Source organism: Spinacia oleracea, chromosome 4 (assembly GCF_020520425.1).
Source record: "Spinacia oleracea cultivar Varoflay chromosome 4, BTI_SOV_V1, whole genome shotgun sequence".
Classification (NCBI taxonomy): Eukaryota; Viridiplantae; Streptophyta; class Magnoliopsida; order Caryophyllales; family Amaranthaceae; genus Spinacia; species Spinacia oleracea.
The window spans coordinates 25,540,481-25,555,839 of NC_079490.1; the positions used below are offsets into that span (position 1 = coordinate 25,540,481).

At 37.7% G+C, this 15,359-nt stretch overlaps 2 protein-coding genes across 4 annotated transcripts; both read left to right on the forward strand.

Annotated features, from left to right (window-relative positions):
- The first annotated feature begins 3,484 nt into the window (after positions 1-3,484).
- On the forward strand, positions 3,485-5,033 carry LOC110780584 (protein FAR-RED IMPAIRED RESPONSE 1-like). Its single transcript, XM_021984944.2, has 2 exons — positions 3,485-3,607; positions 4,140-5,033. The coding sequence occupies exons 1-2, from the start codon at positions 3,485-3,487 to the stop codon at positions 5,031-5,033; spliced, it is 1,017 nt and encodes a 338-aa protein (XP_021840636.2).
- Positions 5,034-5,728: 695 nt separating this feature from the next.
- Positions 5,729-11,481, forward strand: LOC130471264 (probable lactoylglutathione lyase, chloroplastic). Of its 3 annotated transcripts, XR_008931935.1 has the most exons (7): positions 5,729-6,034; positions 7,520-7,724; positions 7,806-7,930; positions 8,085-8,149; positions 8,934-9,529; positions 9,670-9,764; positions 10,885-11,481. XR_008931935.1 is itself a non-coding variant. In XM_056841296.1 (5 exons), exons 1-5 carry the CDS (start codon positions 5,980-5,982, stop codon positions 9,270-9,272), a joined length of 789 nt encoding a protein of 262 aa, XP_056697274.1. In that variant the 5' UTR covers positions 5,729-5,979; the 3' UTR covers positions 9,273-10,100. The 3 variants fall into 3 exon arrangements, 1 of the variants encoding a protein (XP_056697274.1); XR_008931936.1 differs by having other exon boundaries at positions 8,934-9,764; XM_056841296.1 differs by lacking the exon at positions 10,885-11,481 and having other exon boundaries at positions 8,934-10,100.
- Positions 11,482-15,359: the final 3,878 nt, after the last annotated feature.

Below are 15,359 nucleotides of genomic sequence, written 5' to 3' on the forward strand. Positions count from 1 at the left end.
AAGGACAATGGAATAATAAAGCCTGAATCTTTGATTAAAATTAAAACTAAGTGTTTTGAGAAAAAATAGAGAGAACTAATATAAACTAAGTAATTAGAAACTAGAATAAAAGATGTCCTTCAAAATAATAAAGGCTAGTTTATATAGTTTGCCTAAAATAAAGCATAAAAACGGAAAAGAAGCTCGCGAAAATCTACTGGAGGCGCTCGATCGGGCGAAGTGCTCGACAGTCGGCCCGATCGGGCGGTTTGCAATAGCTCAAAACAGCTCTAGATGGCCGCCCGATCCGGACCGGGCGAAGTGCGCCCGATCGGGCGCGCGTTGATGACTTCAATTCTTTCTTCCTTTCGCCCGATGGTCGCGTTTCGCCCTCAGCTCACAGGTCGATTTGCAATCTTCAATATCCTTCGCCCATATTACCGAGTCTAACTCTCGGGGCTCAACCATAAGCATCTAAGGCTCCCGAAAGTCGACGATAAAGGTCCCGAACTTCCTCGGGCTCGTGTAGTGGCCTAAATCACCATGAAACGGGTCTAAAAAGACCAATTTCTTCATAATCAAACCCGAAACTCAAGGCACACTCAATAACGTATATTAGTACTAAAAATGGCTCTTAAGAGCTCATTTGACGCGTAAAAGTACTAAGGGACGGGGGTAAAACACTATATAAAACACACATATCACCTTGCGCCTAGCAAGCTCGTCCGACGATCGTTTCGTACGTCGCGCTTCCGATTCGTATTCCGATTCTGGAATTCATTTCCGATTCGAACAATTTCCGATTCCGGAATTTATTTCTGATTCCGACATTATTTCCGATTTCGGCAATATTTCCGTTTCCGGCAATATTTCCGATTCCGGCAATATTTCTATTTCCAATAATATTTTCCGATACGTACCATGTTTCCGTTTCCGGCAACATCTACGACTTGGATAATATTTATATTTCCGTTACGATCCATATTTCCGTTTCCGGAAATATCATCGTTTCCGGAGTATTCATATTTTGCCTTTTGACGATTTCAGCTCCCACTGGAACCGAGATCTGTCGATTCCGAATATTCATAAATGGAGTATTTAATTCACTTAAATACTTGATCCGTTCACGTATTATTTTTGTGACCCTACGGGTTCAGTCAAGAGTAAGTTGTGGATTAATATTATTAATTCCACTCGAACTGAGGCGGCCTCTAGCTAGGCATTCAGCTCACTTGATCTCACTGAATTATTAACTTGCATAATTAATTAATACTGAACCGTATTTATTAGACTTAGCATTGAATGCATACTTGGACCAAGGGCATTATTTCCTTCAATAATATCAAGAAGTGATTCTGATATTATTCTCTACACTTTCAAGTTCCAGTGTCAATTTGATCGACGTTGTAGATCGAGGTTCATTCTGCTTCTTTTTTAATTTTAATGGCACTTAAGCTACAATTAGATCTCTAAATCATTTGGAATTTTGATTTTATTCTGTTCGTATAAAAAAACTTATGCGGATCATTAAGAAAGAGTTGATCTAGAGCACTTGGATTTCAGTTCTTTCAAAGATGGGGACCTAGGTGGGGGTAAAAAATCTTTTTTTTTTTTAATGTTTAGCGAATTACTATTTCATTTTTATAAAATGATTTGTGGATTATGTGTTGATTTTGCAAAATACATGGTGGCAGGTCGCAAAGTGTTAGGGAAGCCGACAAACAATGCCATACTAGCTATAGTTACTCCCCTTCACTCCGGCAAGAGGAGGAGAGAGAGTGAAAGAAACATGGGAGGAGGGATATTAGGCCGTGGTCGGTTGAGAGGGAGTGAAGGAGAGTAATTGCAGGGGCGAACAATGCCAAACTAGTTATTCAAAAGTGCACGTGGTTAAGTAATATAGAACAAGCAAAATAATAAAAGTGAAACACATTACGGAGTATATGTTTCCCTTTTTTTTTTTACAATGGTACTACAATTTAGATTTTTCGTCATGTAAGGCCATGGATATTACATCGTTTTCACTATGTACATGTTTGGTTCATGTTGAGATTGATGATGTCTAAGTTTTCCATAGATGACTTTTGTGAATAGTATTTCTTACCTATTATTTGTGGTGATATATTATAATTACACAATACTTTCGCACATATCGTGTGCATTAAGACTAGTACTCCAATCAGTGGCGGAGCCAGGAATTTTTTTTTGGGGTGTCGGCAGTGACGTTTCCAGGATTTTTAGAGTGTTGTGTCCGGTGATCTTCCACAACCCACAATATATTACTAAAAAAAATGTATCGTCCTAGAATTAATCAATATTCATATTATAATCGTACAAAATTATACAATTATTCTCTACGGTTTTCATATGTGTGGTGAAAACTGAAAAGAATAACTTAATTTAAGAGAGCGGCTGTTTAAATTCAATACTCTAAGACCAGTTGTTTATAAAGGCTGGTCTCTTAGGATTATCCCCCTATATTTGTTCAGAAATATGAGAGACCAGTTCTTTCTAAAGGATGGTCTCTTAAGATTATCTTTATAGTATACCCGATGTCTTACGTGCGTGGCGGGTGATTTTAAGTATAACCTAAGAGATCGGTTCTATATAATAACATGTCTTTTAGATTTCAGCTATAAGTAATTTTTTTTTCCAATTTTTTTTGGGGGGTCGGTGGACGACCCCCCATGCACCTACTTGGCTCCGCCACTGACTCCAATAACGGAACGTAAGGTTTGCATATGAATGAATTTATGGACTTCCCAAAAAAAATGAGCAGAACGTTTATTACTTTGATCAGTATTTGTAGAGAGTTGACAAACACAAACACCCTATTTCTCCATTATTATGCCTTGGCTGAAAATCCCGTGGGTTAATCATAAATTATAATGGACCCGTCCCTTACTTCAGCCCAATCTAATTCTCTTGTGTGTGAGCCAGCAAGCCCAATCCTAAGTAGACTGCAAATCACAATCAATTTGTTGCTAAACATTACGATTACCTAAAATAACTAAATTAAAAATCCCCATTATTAAACTATTATGAGTATTACACCGTGGGTGCAAACAACATAAGTCGGTGGAGTTTACGAGTTGGAGGAAGTCCAAATACATGCCTGGCATGTATTGGCAAATACATGCCAACCCAAAAAAAAAAGATAAATGTAATTGTGAAATAATTTTGGGGGGAAATGGATAACGGAATAGTGAAATTGTAAAACGGGATGGTGACGTGGCATTGATGAGTTGGCAATCATTAAACCCCTAGCTGAGTCTTCTTTCTTACTGAGTGTTGGGTTCCAATTGCTAGACTCACCATTTTCGAACACCACCAATTGGAAGAACTCCATTTTCGAACACCACTGTAATTCATACAAAAAAATAAAATCAAACCCATTTTTTTCTTCTTCTTCTCCTCTTTTTATTCATCAAACCCATATTCGAACACCATTTTTTTCGAACACCACGTTTGTGATATTATTTGGGGGTTGCTCTCAATTTCGCAAATGGAGGGCATTGGTGACGAAATTGGTGACGAAATTGGTGAAGGTAGTCGCGAGGTTGAAGTAGAAGAGGAAGAAGAAGACTTCATATGGAGGTATGAACCACAATCCTCCTCCGCCGAAGAGGTATGAATCTAGATCTGTTCTATAAATTATCCAATTGATTTTTCATGGAAATGGCACTCATATGTTTCTGGAAATGGCATTCAATGGCACTTCACTCCAATATTTGATGTTTTATGTATTTTGTAGCAATCATGTGTTAGGGATTGGTTATTTTGTAGCAATCTGATTGTTTTTCGTTATTTGAAATTTATTGCGATTGGTTAATGTGTTGATTGGTATTAATTTATTGGTTTGTTGGTATGAATTTATTGATTTACTGAATTTGTTGATTGTTGAATTAATCATTAAAATGAATGATTGAATGCATTAATTAATCATTAAAATTAATACTATAATATTAATGATGTAAGATTAATGATGCTAATTAATGATGTAAGATTATAAATTTGATGGTAATTAATAATAATGTAAGATTTCCAAAAAGATTATAAAGGATGATTTTTTTGAGCATTATATTGGTGTGTGTTCTGGTTTGGAATTGGTTGGTTGAGATTGGTAATTGTGATGGGGGTTGGCTTTAATGTAATTGTAGGAGGGTGGTGAGGATTGTTTCACAACCCCAAAAAAGCGAATGGTAGTAACTGCCTACGGGGAAGAGGAGGAAGTTCTTGAATTGAAGGTTGGTATGGTGTTTCCTTGTTGGGAGGAGATTGAAGAACAGTTTAGGGGGTATGCCAAACAAAAGGGTTTTGGTATTGCCCGTCGTTGTGGTACGGTGAAATCTGTGGTTGGTTCTGATAAAGAGAAAGGAATCGGGAAAGAGAAGCGTAATTGTTTGTGGACTTGTGAGTGCTATGGTGTGCCGGAAAGAAGGCGCAAGGCATCCGATTCACTCCATGAAGTAATTGGGAGTGGGGTACGCAAGTCTAAGAAATGTCAATGTCCCGTACATGTATTTGCAAGTGTAAATAAGTTAGGAGAGTGGGTGATACGTAGAGCAGTAATGGTTCATGAAAATCATCACCCCACCCCTAGTAAGTCTAGGATTATTGCTTATAACCGGAAGAAGTTTTTAAGGGAAAATCCTCATGTGTTGAGACAAGCGAATGTATGTTCGCAATCTGGTATGTCTGTAGCTCAAACTTATAACTTAATGGCGGTGCAACGGAATGGTAGAGGTAGAATGCCTTTCCTACGGAAGGATCTTAATGAAGTGGTTGCGAAGGTGAGGAAGGCAAGGACAAGTGGTGGTGATGCGAGGGCAATGTTTGACTATTTTAAGAAGATGAAAGCGGATAATTCTGATTTTTTTCACGTGTACCGGCAAGATGCAAAAGGGATGTTGCAGGATGTTTTATGGGTTGATGCTCGTAATAGAGCTGCTTATGAGGAGTTTGGTGATGTTGTCTGCTTTGATAGTACGTACTTGACCAATAAATATAAAATGTCGTTTGCGACCTTTGTTGGTGTGAATCATCATGGTTAGAGCATATTACTTGGATGTGCGCTTGTTTCGCATGAAAATAGTGACACTTTTGAGTGGATTTTCGGCAATTGGTTAGAATGTATGGGTGGTAAAGCCCCAATTGGGATATTCACTGATCAAGATCCCGCGATGAGGAGGGCTTTGAGAACAACCATGAGCAATACATGTCATAGGTGGTGCATATGGCACATTCTTCAGAAGTTTAGTAGGAAGCTTGAAACGCATGTAGAGTACCCCGATTTAAAGGTAGACTTGGAGCGCGCAATATATGATAGTCTAACATGTGATGAGTTTGAATTAAATTGGGCAACAGTGATGGAGAGGTACCAGGTTGATGATGATTTTCTTGAAGGTACATTCTCCGTCTCTGTGAATTATATATTTAATTTGAAAAAAATAATCTAAATTCACTACTACAAAAATGGGCAAAGAGACCCTTAAGAAAAAACCCTTTGGTTGAGATAACGGGTCTCTTTAATACAAGAGATCCAATATTAAAGATAACGGATCTGTAATGAGTGAAATAAGGTGGGAAAAATAAAATTAGAAAAGCAAGGGACCCGTTACTTAATTTAACGGGTCTCTTATTTATTAGAGGGCCCACAATTTTTTTGCAGAATATAAAATAGAAGAAGCTAGAGATCTGTTATTTAATTTAACGGGTCTCTAGCTTTTTCTTTTTCATGCACCCACAAGACTTCGGAGGAAAAAGAAAAGGAAGAGACCTTTTTTTGTTTGCCGGGTCTCTAGCTTTTCCTTCTTCAAAAATCTCCAACAACTATGTTTCATTGAAAGATAAATAAATCAAGGGCTAGATTTTCCATCTCTCTTCCATCGAGCACCTCTCGATCTGATCAACTAGGGTGTGAAAATCGAATCACCTAGAAGCGAACATCCAGAGTTCAACGAGCTAAAATACACTCGCATATCTGAACCAGAAGAACCTATGGCATCTGATTATGCTCAACCTCGAAAAGTTCATCGCTCTCGCCATTTTCCAGGTCTGTAACTTTTTAGCTTTAATTTCTGATTTTGTGATATTTTTGTCGATTTCATTTGAATTTCATGTTGATTTTGCTGCAACTGTGTTGCGTTTTTTCTTGTTTGTTATTGATTTCACGGAATTTAGGGGTTTTTTTTAATTCTATGGTTATGTGTTGTGAGATTAGGGTTTTGAGGGATCGATCTTCGGGAGGATTTGAGCGGAATTTGGATTTCAGATTGGTTTAAATGTTTCAAGGTATAAAGTTAATCGAGGAACTGATCGGAATATGATTGAATTTGGTTATTTTTGTGTGTTTCTTCTACGAAATGTAGTGTGTGAATTTAAGAACTATTGTTGTAATGTGACTAGTCATACTTGGTTTTGTTAGTTTCTTTGTTTGATGTGAATTGTGAAATCTACTAATTCCGTATTGCTACTAGTTCTACAAATGTTGGATTTGTACCCAACTTGAGTCAAATGGAACTGTCTAATTTTATTCTCTAATGCCACTAGGAAAGGCTTATGAAAATTGGTAGAGCTTGAGCCAAATAGGGGAGGTAATGAATAATGATGATTTGGTCATAGGTTTCAAGTTAAGGGTTAATGTTTTGAAAATAGAAATTAACAATTTACTTTATGATTGTAGTTGTAGTTGGTACGTTCCTTATTAAAGTTTGGTGTGGTGGGTACTTCTCGTCTTGCAGAAGAGTACATTTATTTTTCTGATTTAGATTCTGTTATAAGAGATCATGTTGGGTATGCTGGTTAGCATTGGAGTGTTTTTGGTTCTGCTCCTTCTCCTAGTTTGTTCAATTCTGTTTTCCTCTTATTGGTAGTCATTTTTCGTTCTGTTTTGCTCTTACTGGTGACTGTTTAAGAATTTTATTTATTTGGGTATAAGTATCATTTGCAATCAAAGGTTATACCAACAAAATTCGTGTATGACACTCTCAAAAAGTGGAGGTGATACTCTCCAATCTGCTCTGACAATCCCAATTCCAATCTGATGTTGATGTATAATTCATATGTCTTGTCTTATTTTTTATTAAAAAATGGGAGTTCTGGTGATCGATGAATTTGGGAAGAAAGTGACTTTGATCAGTGGAGTTGATGATTCTTTGCAGATTAACAATAACCTTAAGTGAAATTAAAAACAAATGAAGCGATACCACGTGGAATTTTGATTCTTGTTATTAGTTCATCTTATTGGTCCATTTGGACTTATGATGTAGAGAGTTTTCCTATTGAACGAGCTTATTACAATAGGTAGAACTGCGTAAGAGAAAGGCTTAGGTGGATAACTGTACTTTGGTTTCTGACTTTCTGCGGAAGAATGTGGTTCTGCCAGGAGTTTAATACGTGTTATGTTTTAGTATTCTTTTGGTATATGTTCTTGTGTTGGAGGGAATCTTATGAAGAATATGGAGAAATGTATGTTGATCTCATGAAGTTAATGTAAATATTATCAACTTTGCACTAATACGTATTTCATATTCTACAGCTGTCTCACAGCCGCATTTAGTTGGTATAAAGGAATCTACACAGCCAAGCCCAGACAGGAATACAGTGGAGGCTGGTACAGTTGGCAATATAGCTCAAGCAAGGCCTTCTGTTACGGAGGAAAGTGTTGTACAGTGGGCTAAAAATGACAAGAGAAGACTACTTCATGTTGTTTATAGCGTTGGAGATTTAGATAAGATTATAAAGTACATTTCCAATTTTAACATCTGCAAATTTTGGATTGCTTATTATGAAGCAGATGACTAATTATTGTGAGAAAACTGTAGATTCTGTACGGAGTGCCTTGGCATGAAGGTATTGCGGAAAAGAGACATCCCAGAGGAAAGATATTCAACTGCCTTTCTTGGTTTTGGACCCGAAGAGTCACATTTTACGGTTGAACTTTCACACAGTAAGCTATCTGGCTTTAAATCCATCTTTTTACAATGAACATATAGACCTATCATTTTGTTGACTTCCCTTTGCTACCGTATACTTGCTCATTTTTGTTCTGTGCGTAGTGCATCTTAAATAACAAGGTGTTGCAATTAAAACAATGGTTGCAGACTATGGAGTTGGCAAATATGATATTGGGACTTGTTTTGGTCACTTTGGTGTTGCAGTTGAGGATGTGAGTTTCCTTGAATTTCTTAGAATTTCCTGCACTAAATGATATTGATTACTATGTACTCTGGAGTTTCTTCTACGCTAAGATGAGTAGAAACTAGAAACTACAATACATTATATATCACCCTCATGAAGAATAATCTTAGACAAGTTGAAACTTGTTTATATCTATTCAGAATTTATACCTCAAAATCTTCATGGAAGTCAATTTGTTTGCTTGAGAGCTCACAACACCCCCCCCCCCCAATATCTTTTTGCTTAATTACTGGGTTGATATTTTTTGTATTCTGCCTCCATTTCGTATTTACGTTAATATTTATGTTTTGCATTGAGATTAACTGATTAAGGAGAGTGAAAAGCAAATAAAAAAAGTGGGCCAGTGAGTGGATCCTAATTTAAGAGAAATGTGGAGATATAAAACTTACAAAAGTAGATGTTAACTCAAATGTGGAACATCCCAAAATAGAACATGTTGACTTAAATATGGGTATTTTCCTATCACGAGCCTTCTTGGCTTGTATGTTTTCCTATTGCATCAGATATGAATAACCTGCCTTATAATGAACATCTTTTATTCAAGTTGATTGAGAAAAGTAGTTATTGATCTTTTGCAAGCTTCTAGCATCACTGCAGCCTTTTTTGCTTCTTTTCACATTTCTCATTTCCTTCTCATTTTGGACTCTTTTCTTTGTTGAAGGTCTTGAGTTCTTTAGAAATTAGTCTTTGGTTGAATGTACTACCAGGGTATGAGAATATGGCCAGTTATTAAGGATACTTCTCTGATGTAGGTTGCTAAAACAGTAAGCCTTGTAAAGGCAAAGGGTGGAAAGGTGACACGAGAACCTGGTCCGGTCAATGGTGAAAGTTCTGTTATTGCTTTTATAGAAGATCTTGATGGTTATAAGTTTCAGCTGTTGGAAAAGGCACCAACATTGGAACCCCTTTGCAAGATAATGCTTAGAGTTGGATATGAAAATTTTAGTAATATCATATCCAAATATTTGTGTCTGCAATTTATGATTATTTGTAGCCGATCTGTTTGTCCTGGATTGTGTGGTTATTTACAGTTTTCCAATGTCTTGGTTCTAATTTTTTTTCCTCTGATTAACACAGTCCCACAAACATAGTATACCCATCTTGTTGCATTTAATGCTCACTTTTACATGGAGCCAGAGACCTCAGATAGTGGTTCGATGACAATTGGGGCTGCTGGTGGTCGTGGGGGTATCACTTCAGCAGGCGGGCGAAGTACAAGATCTCCTACTTCTAATTAAATTGTGCGACCTCTTCCTGGCCTGAAAGAGAAAGTTAAGAATGTCATGTTTTAAGAACGTTAAGAACGTTACTGTTGGGCCTCGGAGCCTCAGAGTTTGGCTACTGAATGGTATGTTGCGTGGTCTGCGTTTGTGTGTATGCGACTTATTGGTATTTGATCACTTCTCTTTCAAGTACTTTGACTACATTGTTTTCTTTCATTTATCTTGTCTGACATCTTGTGAGCTGAATTATGAACTTGCTATGAAGATTTGCTCCATACCCACCTAGACCACGCACACTTGGGCATATATTATGGCAGACTTGTGCACCAGCACCGTGGTTGCGTTTTGTCACTGTAAAAGGTAGGTTTGAAGAATCTGCTAGTTTCTCTGCGTATCTCTTCATACTTAGTTGCAAGACTGCTTGCTATCTTGTCTTTTGGCGAATAGTTTTGTTCAAAGCGAGTCGAAAATATTCCCTGTCATTCTTGTAGCCAAATGACAACTAATTTGTGGAGCTTCTGCAAGATCTTTGGGTATTGTTCAAGTATACTTGTGTTGCCCTAATTCCTGAGTTTTAGCTGATTTTCTTTTGATAGTTGCTGCGTAATTTTGAATTTGAACTTGTCTGTTTATAATAAATTCACCGTCCATGTTCATAAAGGTTTGTCTTTTATTACCGAATTGCAAACAAGTACATCTTAAATCTTACATTGTTGTTGTAATCTGTCATTCTTACTTGGATACAGTAAACTGAAGTATGGAACTTTTAATAGTGCAAGCTACTCGGGGTATGGAAAGCTTCTGAAAAGATAGTGCTCAGTATTATAAATGTCATATTTCTGCAATATTTGAATCCTGATACGATATTGTTTTACTAGAAAGATTATGTTATTTGCCATATTCCATTATGTGTGAATTAGTGTCTGGTGAATGAACAAGATATCCATGTTGCTCGTTTTAGATGACTTCCTGTGAAATAAATTGTTCTTTAGAAAGTTAACTTTGATATCCACTGATCCTCAATCATTTGTAACAAGCATCAATTGTTTTGACCACCAACAGTCCAATTATGAACCTCAAAACCAGGCTCTGAAAACTTATAAATGGACATCCAGTTTGTTCTATGAGTTCCGAATGGGGTATGAAGTGATGTCATGTGGGTTTGCTGCTGCAACAGGCCTCTGGTGGTGTTTTTTTTTGTTGTGGATCAGTGGGATTGCAGTCCTGTTAGAATTTCAGTTGGTTGGTGTTGTTGGATGGCTACCTGCTATTTTTTTTGGAGTTTTCTTGGTGCCTTAATGTTGATGCCCTTTAGTTTAGGCAACCAAATAAATTACCCTTAATATATTGCTGGTTGGTATTCAAAGTTACATTTAACTGTTTATATTTTTCTCATCATTCATGTTATCGTAAATCGGTAAATGAGTCGGTTTTTACAAATTATCCTTTGTTTAACTACTAATTATGCTACTTATTACAGTTTTATGAAGAAACTTATTCATCAGAAAATGAGGATGAGGTTAGAGACATGTGGGTCGAGTATTTGCTCAAGCATGAAGCAGATGAAGAAAACCAAGTTGATGGTATGAAAATAACTCCACTAGTTTCGGTTCCAATTGTTGGTAAATTGGCATGAATGATTATATTTTGAAATTTATTTTTGTTTTACGTTTTTGGAAATTGCGATGTAAATCTTTGACGTTTATGCAAATTACAATTTATGCAAAAGCTTGCGTTTTGAGCATTACTTGTGGGAAATATATTTTTTTGGTAATATATGGATTATGGAATTGTTCTCAAATTATTACAAATTATGTATTATAGCAGATTAGCAGGTGTGGTTTTGTGGTTTTGTGCGTTTGATTCCTGCTGCCCGATATTTATAGAGGTGTAAACGCAGGTGTATTATGTATGTTAATTCTGAATTGGCGTAGCTGGCTTCTGCTATTATCGATTTTTTTTAAAAAAAAAATAAGGTTGCAAAGAGACCCGTCAGGTGTAATAAAGGCTCTCTAGTTATAATAATAAAACAATTCAAAGAGACCTCATATCTAAGATACGAGGTCTTAATTTGTGAAAAATAATAATAATAAAAATAACAAAGAGACCCCCTATCTTACATATGAGGTCTTAACTAAATATTCAAAGAGACCTCATATCTTACTTATGGGGTCTGAACTTTTTAACAAACAGATCTCACATCTCTATTAAGAGGTCTCTTCCCCTTCTAAAATATTTTCTCCAACATTTACAGAAGAGACCCCCTTTCTTACGTGGAGGTCTCTAACTTTTAACAAACAGACCCCCTCTCGATGAGGGGGTCTCTTTATCAAAGAGACCTGTGAGATAGAGACCCCTTGAAAGGAGATCTCTTAAGCCATTTTGGAAGGGTCTCTTTGCCATTTTTTGTAGTAGTGATTGATGCAGACCACCATTGATCTGTGCACACCACCACTGATCTGTGCACACACCACCACTGATCTTTGCACACACCTGATCAGTGCACCTGATCAGTGCACCTGATCAGTGCACCTGGTCAGTGCACCTGATCAGTGCACCTGATCAGTGTACTTGATCAGTGTACCTGATCAGGGTACCTGATCAGTGCACCTGATCAGTGTTCCTGATCAGTGCTTTGATCAGTCTACCTGATCAGTGATCCTGATCTGTGCAACTGATCAGTTACCTGAGTTTTTGGTGAAATTCATCTGATCAGGGTTGTATGCGGAAAGGAACATGTGGGTTCCTGCGTATGTGAAGCATTTATTTTGGGCTGGCATGAAGACGACCCAACGAGTTGAAAGTATAAACAGCTTTTTTGATCAATTTGTACACAAGCATACTCATTTGTATGAGTTTGTTGAGGCTTACTGTGAAGCAATGGAGGCAAGGGCAAATGAAGAAAGTATGGCCGATACGAGCACTGCGAGAAATCTAAGGCAAATTGTCACCTGTTTCCCAGCTGAGGAACTTTTCCAGAAATTATACACGGACGCCAAATTTCATGAGGTCCAAAGAGAGTGTAGTAGGGTACTGTATGTGCGGTGTTTGAGCAAGAAAATGTTGGATGAGTCTGTTGAAGAGTACGAGCTTGAGGATAGGGTTTGGATAAAGCCTAAACACGCAAGGAAGGAGATTATTACGAAGCATAAGACGAAGTTTGTTGCAACGTATAATTACGTTACCAAGGAAGCATCTTGTGATTGTAAGCACTTTGAATGTCACGGTATAATGTGTAGGCATATGATATTGGTTTATGACTTGAATAACCAGACTGAAATTCCTGGCAAGTAAATACTTCGTCGTTGGCGGAAAGATGTTGAAAGGAAGCATACGAAGGTCAGGGTGATGTACCACGACCCATTGAAGACAGAAGTTGTGTGTAGGTAAGAATTATTATTTTATTAAAACAATTATTATTTTATTAAAGCTGACATACCTCATAATGTGTACATGTTGTCATTGTGTATCTGTTGTTCACATATAATGTTTAATATTGACAGGTACGATAAGCTAATGGTGTTGTTTGAGCCTTTACTTTCAAGGGCAGCTACCTACAAAGAGTCTATGGATGTTGTTGTTAAAATATATCTCACTTGTTGGCAATGCGTTTGGATGAGAAGATTGCAATGCTTGACAGGCAAAGGCAAAATGAGGATGTTGTAGTTGGTACCCCGTCATCTGTGTGTTTGGAGAAAGGTGGTACGGAATTGACCCCCTCATCCGTTGGCCAGTTACAACCTATTGGGGTACGACGTACGATGGTGTTTGATTCCCCCACAAACGAATGAACATGAAGGAAGTTGTGCTGGTGGTGATGGTGTATCGGGAAGCGTTGGAGGTTTATCTGGCAGCTTTGCTCGGGGTTTATCAGGAAGCTTCAATGATAGAATAGATGCAATGGATGCAATTGCAGCTGGTTTAACAGGTGGCTTTGGTCATGATGATGATGATGTTGGTGGCAGTCCTAGCCTTGGAAGCATAGATGTGGGCCTAGATGGGGTCCAAGCAAATGGCAATGAGGTTTTTCCTTTGTTAGATCCTCCAATACCTCCAAGACCGGCCCACAGGACTACTAGTTACCGGTATAGGTCATGTATCGAGCGTCTGAAGCGGCCAATTACCCAAGAACAACTAATGAACAGAGAGACTCTAACTCCTAGCTCAACCAATGATGTTGGTCCTTCTTCTCCTTGTCCTCCATGTCCTCCTCCATGTCCTCCTCCATGTCCCCCTCCTTGTCCTCCATGTCCTCCTCCAGCTCAACCAAAGGCTGCACCGAGGAAGGCAGCGGCACCGAGGAAGACAGCGGCGCCAAGGAAGCCTGCAGCACCGACGAAGCCAGCAGCACCCAGGAAGCCAGCAGCACCCAGGAAGCCACGGAAGAGCAAGAAGGTTGATGAGCAACAACTTATAGTGCATCCGCAGCAACAACAACCGCAATAAAACTTCGTGCATCCCCAGCCACCCCAACAGGTAATTTACAAAGCTTTCATTATACAAGTTCATCTTTTGTCTGAAATATAGTTTAAGCTAGTTAATTAAGCTAGTTATGTAGTTTAAGAAATAGCTAGTTATGTAGTTTAAGAACCAGTTACGCTAATTAAGTAAAATAGAAAAATTAAACAATTAAGCTAGTTAATTAAGTAAAATAGCACCAGTTGGAAATTAAGTCTATTTTAGTAAAATAGAACCAGAAGAATTGGTTTTGGCAGTTGGAAATTAAGTCTCTAATTTGGTTTTGGCAGTTTCAAAGTAAAGATTTGGTTTTGGCAGTTGGTCTGTTAGTCTGTTTTGATTTGGAAATTAAGCTACTTATTTGATTGGATTTGGTTTGGTTTGGTTTTGATTTGGAAATTAAGCTTCTTATTTGATTTGATTTGGTTTGGTTTTGAATTGATTTGGTTTGGTTTTGATTTGGAAATTAAGCTTCCTTATTTGATTTGATTTGATTTGATTTGATTTGATTTGGTTTGGTTTTGGCAGTTGGATCCTTATTTGATTTGATTTGGTTTTAGCAGTTGGGTCTTTATTTTCAGAAATTAAGTGGACAAGTTGGATCTTTATTTTCACTGTTGTTTTCAGGAATTTGTACAAAGTGTTGGTGGTATACAAATGTTGGATGGTTCCTTTAGGTACTATGCCCGGCCTGTTTCAGCTCCCGGATGTGTATATCAACAACAACGACCATATGTTGGCGATGGATATATTGATGGCTACATAGACCCGTCTGGGGACCATGTCACGTTTGGTTCTCCTCAATCGGGGCATTCTCAAATGGTGCATCCTCAAATGGGCCATCCTTGTCAAATGGGCCATCCTACTCAAATAGGTCATCCTTCTCAAATTGTCCATCCTTCTGAGGTGAGCCATCCGTCTCAAATGGGCCATCCGATCCCTGTTATAAACTCGTACCATCCTGGGTCGTCATCTTGTCAAGGGTGTTCCTCCTCCGTAGGTCAGTTTCGTCCACTAAACAACATCAACAACAACACTGCTATTGTTTATAATAACCATTTTCCTTCGTTTACGCAAAATGGAAGTGTTTCTATGCAACCTGTTTCAGGCAACGATGGTGGTTCAAAGGCGACGATGGTGGTTCCTAGATTTATACAAAATATGTTGTTGGGAGGAAATGGCGAAGGTTAAGGACTTGTAATTCATTCAATTGGAATAGTTGTTGTGTTTGTGATTTACTCAATTGGAATAGTTGTTTTGTTTGTGAATTAATTTTCCTTTGTTTACAATTGATTTGGTACATTTTTACATTATCCTTATCCTAGTGCATAGTTTCAAAGGCCCATATTCAAAATAGGCCCATATGCAAAATTGGCCCATATTCAAAATTGGAGTATCCAAACATACGTTGTTTTTTATCACTAATTTACATAAAAATGGCACTCATGTACATAAAATGGTATTCATTTACATAAAAATGAAGTTATATTGCATGGG

Excerpts from the sequence above, each read along its gene's own strand:
- LOC110780584 (XM_021984944.2), top strand. The coding sequence starts at position 3,485 with ATGGAGGGCATTGGTGACGAAATTGGTGACGAAATTGGTGAAGGTAGT. Across the intron at positions 3,608-4,139 it reads AATCCTCCTCCGCCGAAGAG|GAGGGTGGTGAGGATTGTTT; the intron begins GTATGAATCTAG and ends ATGTAATTGTAG.
- LOC130471264 (XM_056841296.1), top strand. The coding sequence starts at position 5,980 with ATGGCATCTGATTATGCTCAACCTCGAAAAGTTCATCGCTCTCGCCAT. Across the intron at positions 7,725-7,805 it reads GATTTAGATAAGATTATAAA|ATTCTGTACGGAGTGCCTTG; the intron begins GTACATTTCCAA and ends AGAAAACTGTAG. Across the intron at positions 7,931-8,084 it reads TACGGTTGAACTTTCACACA|ACTATGGAGTTGGCAAATAT; the intron begins GTAAGCTATCTG and ends CAATGGTTGCAG.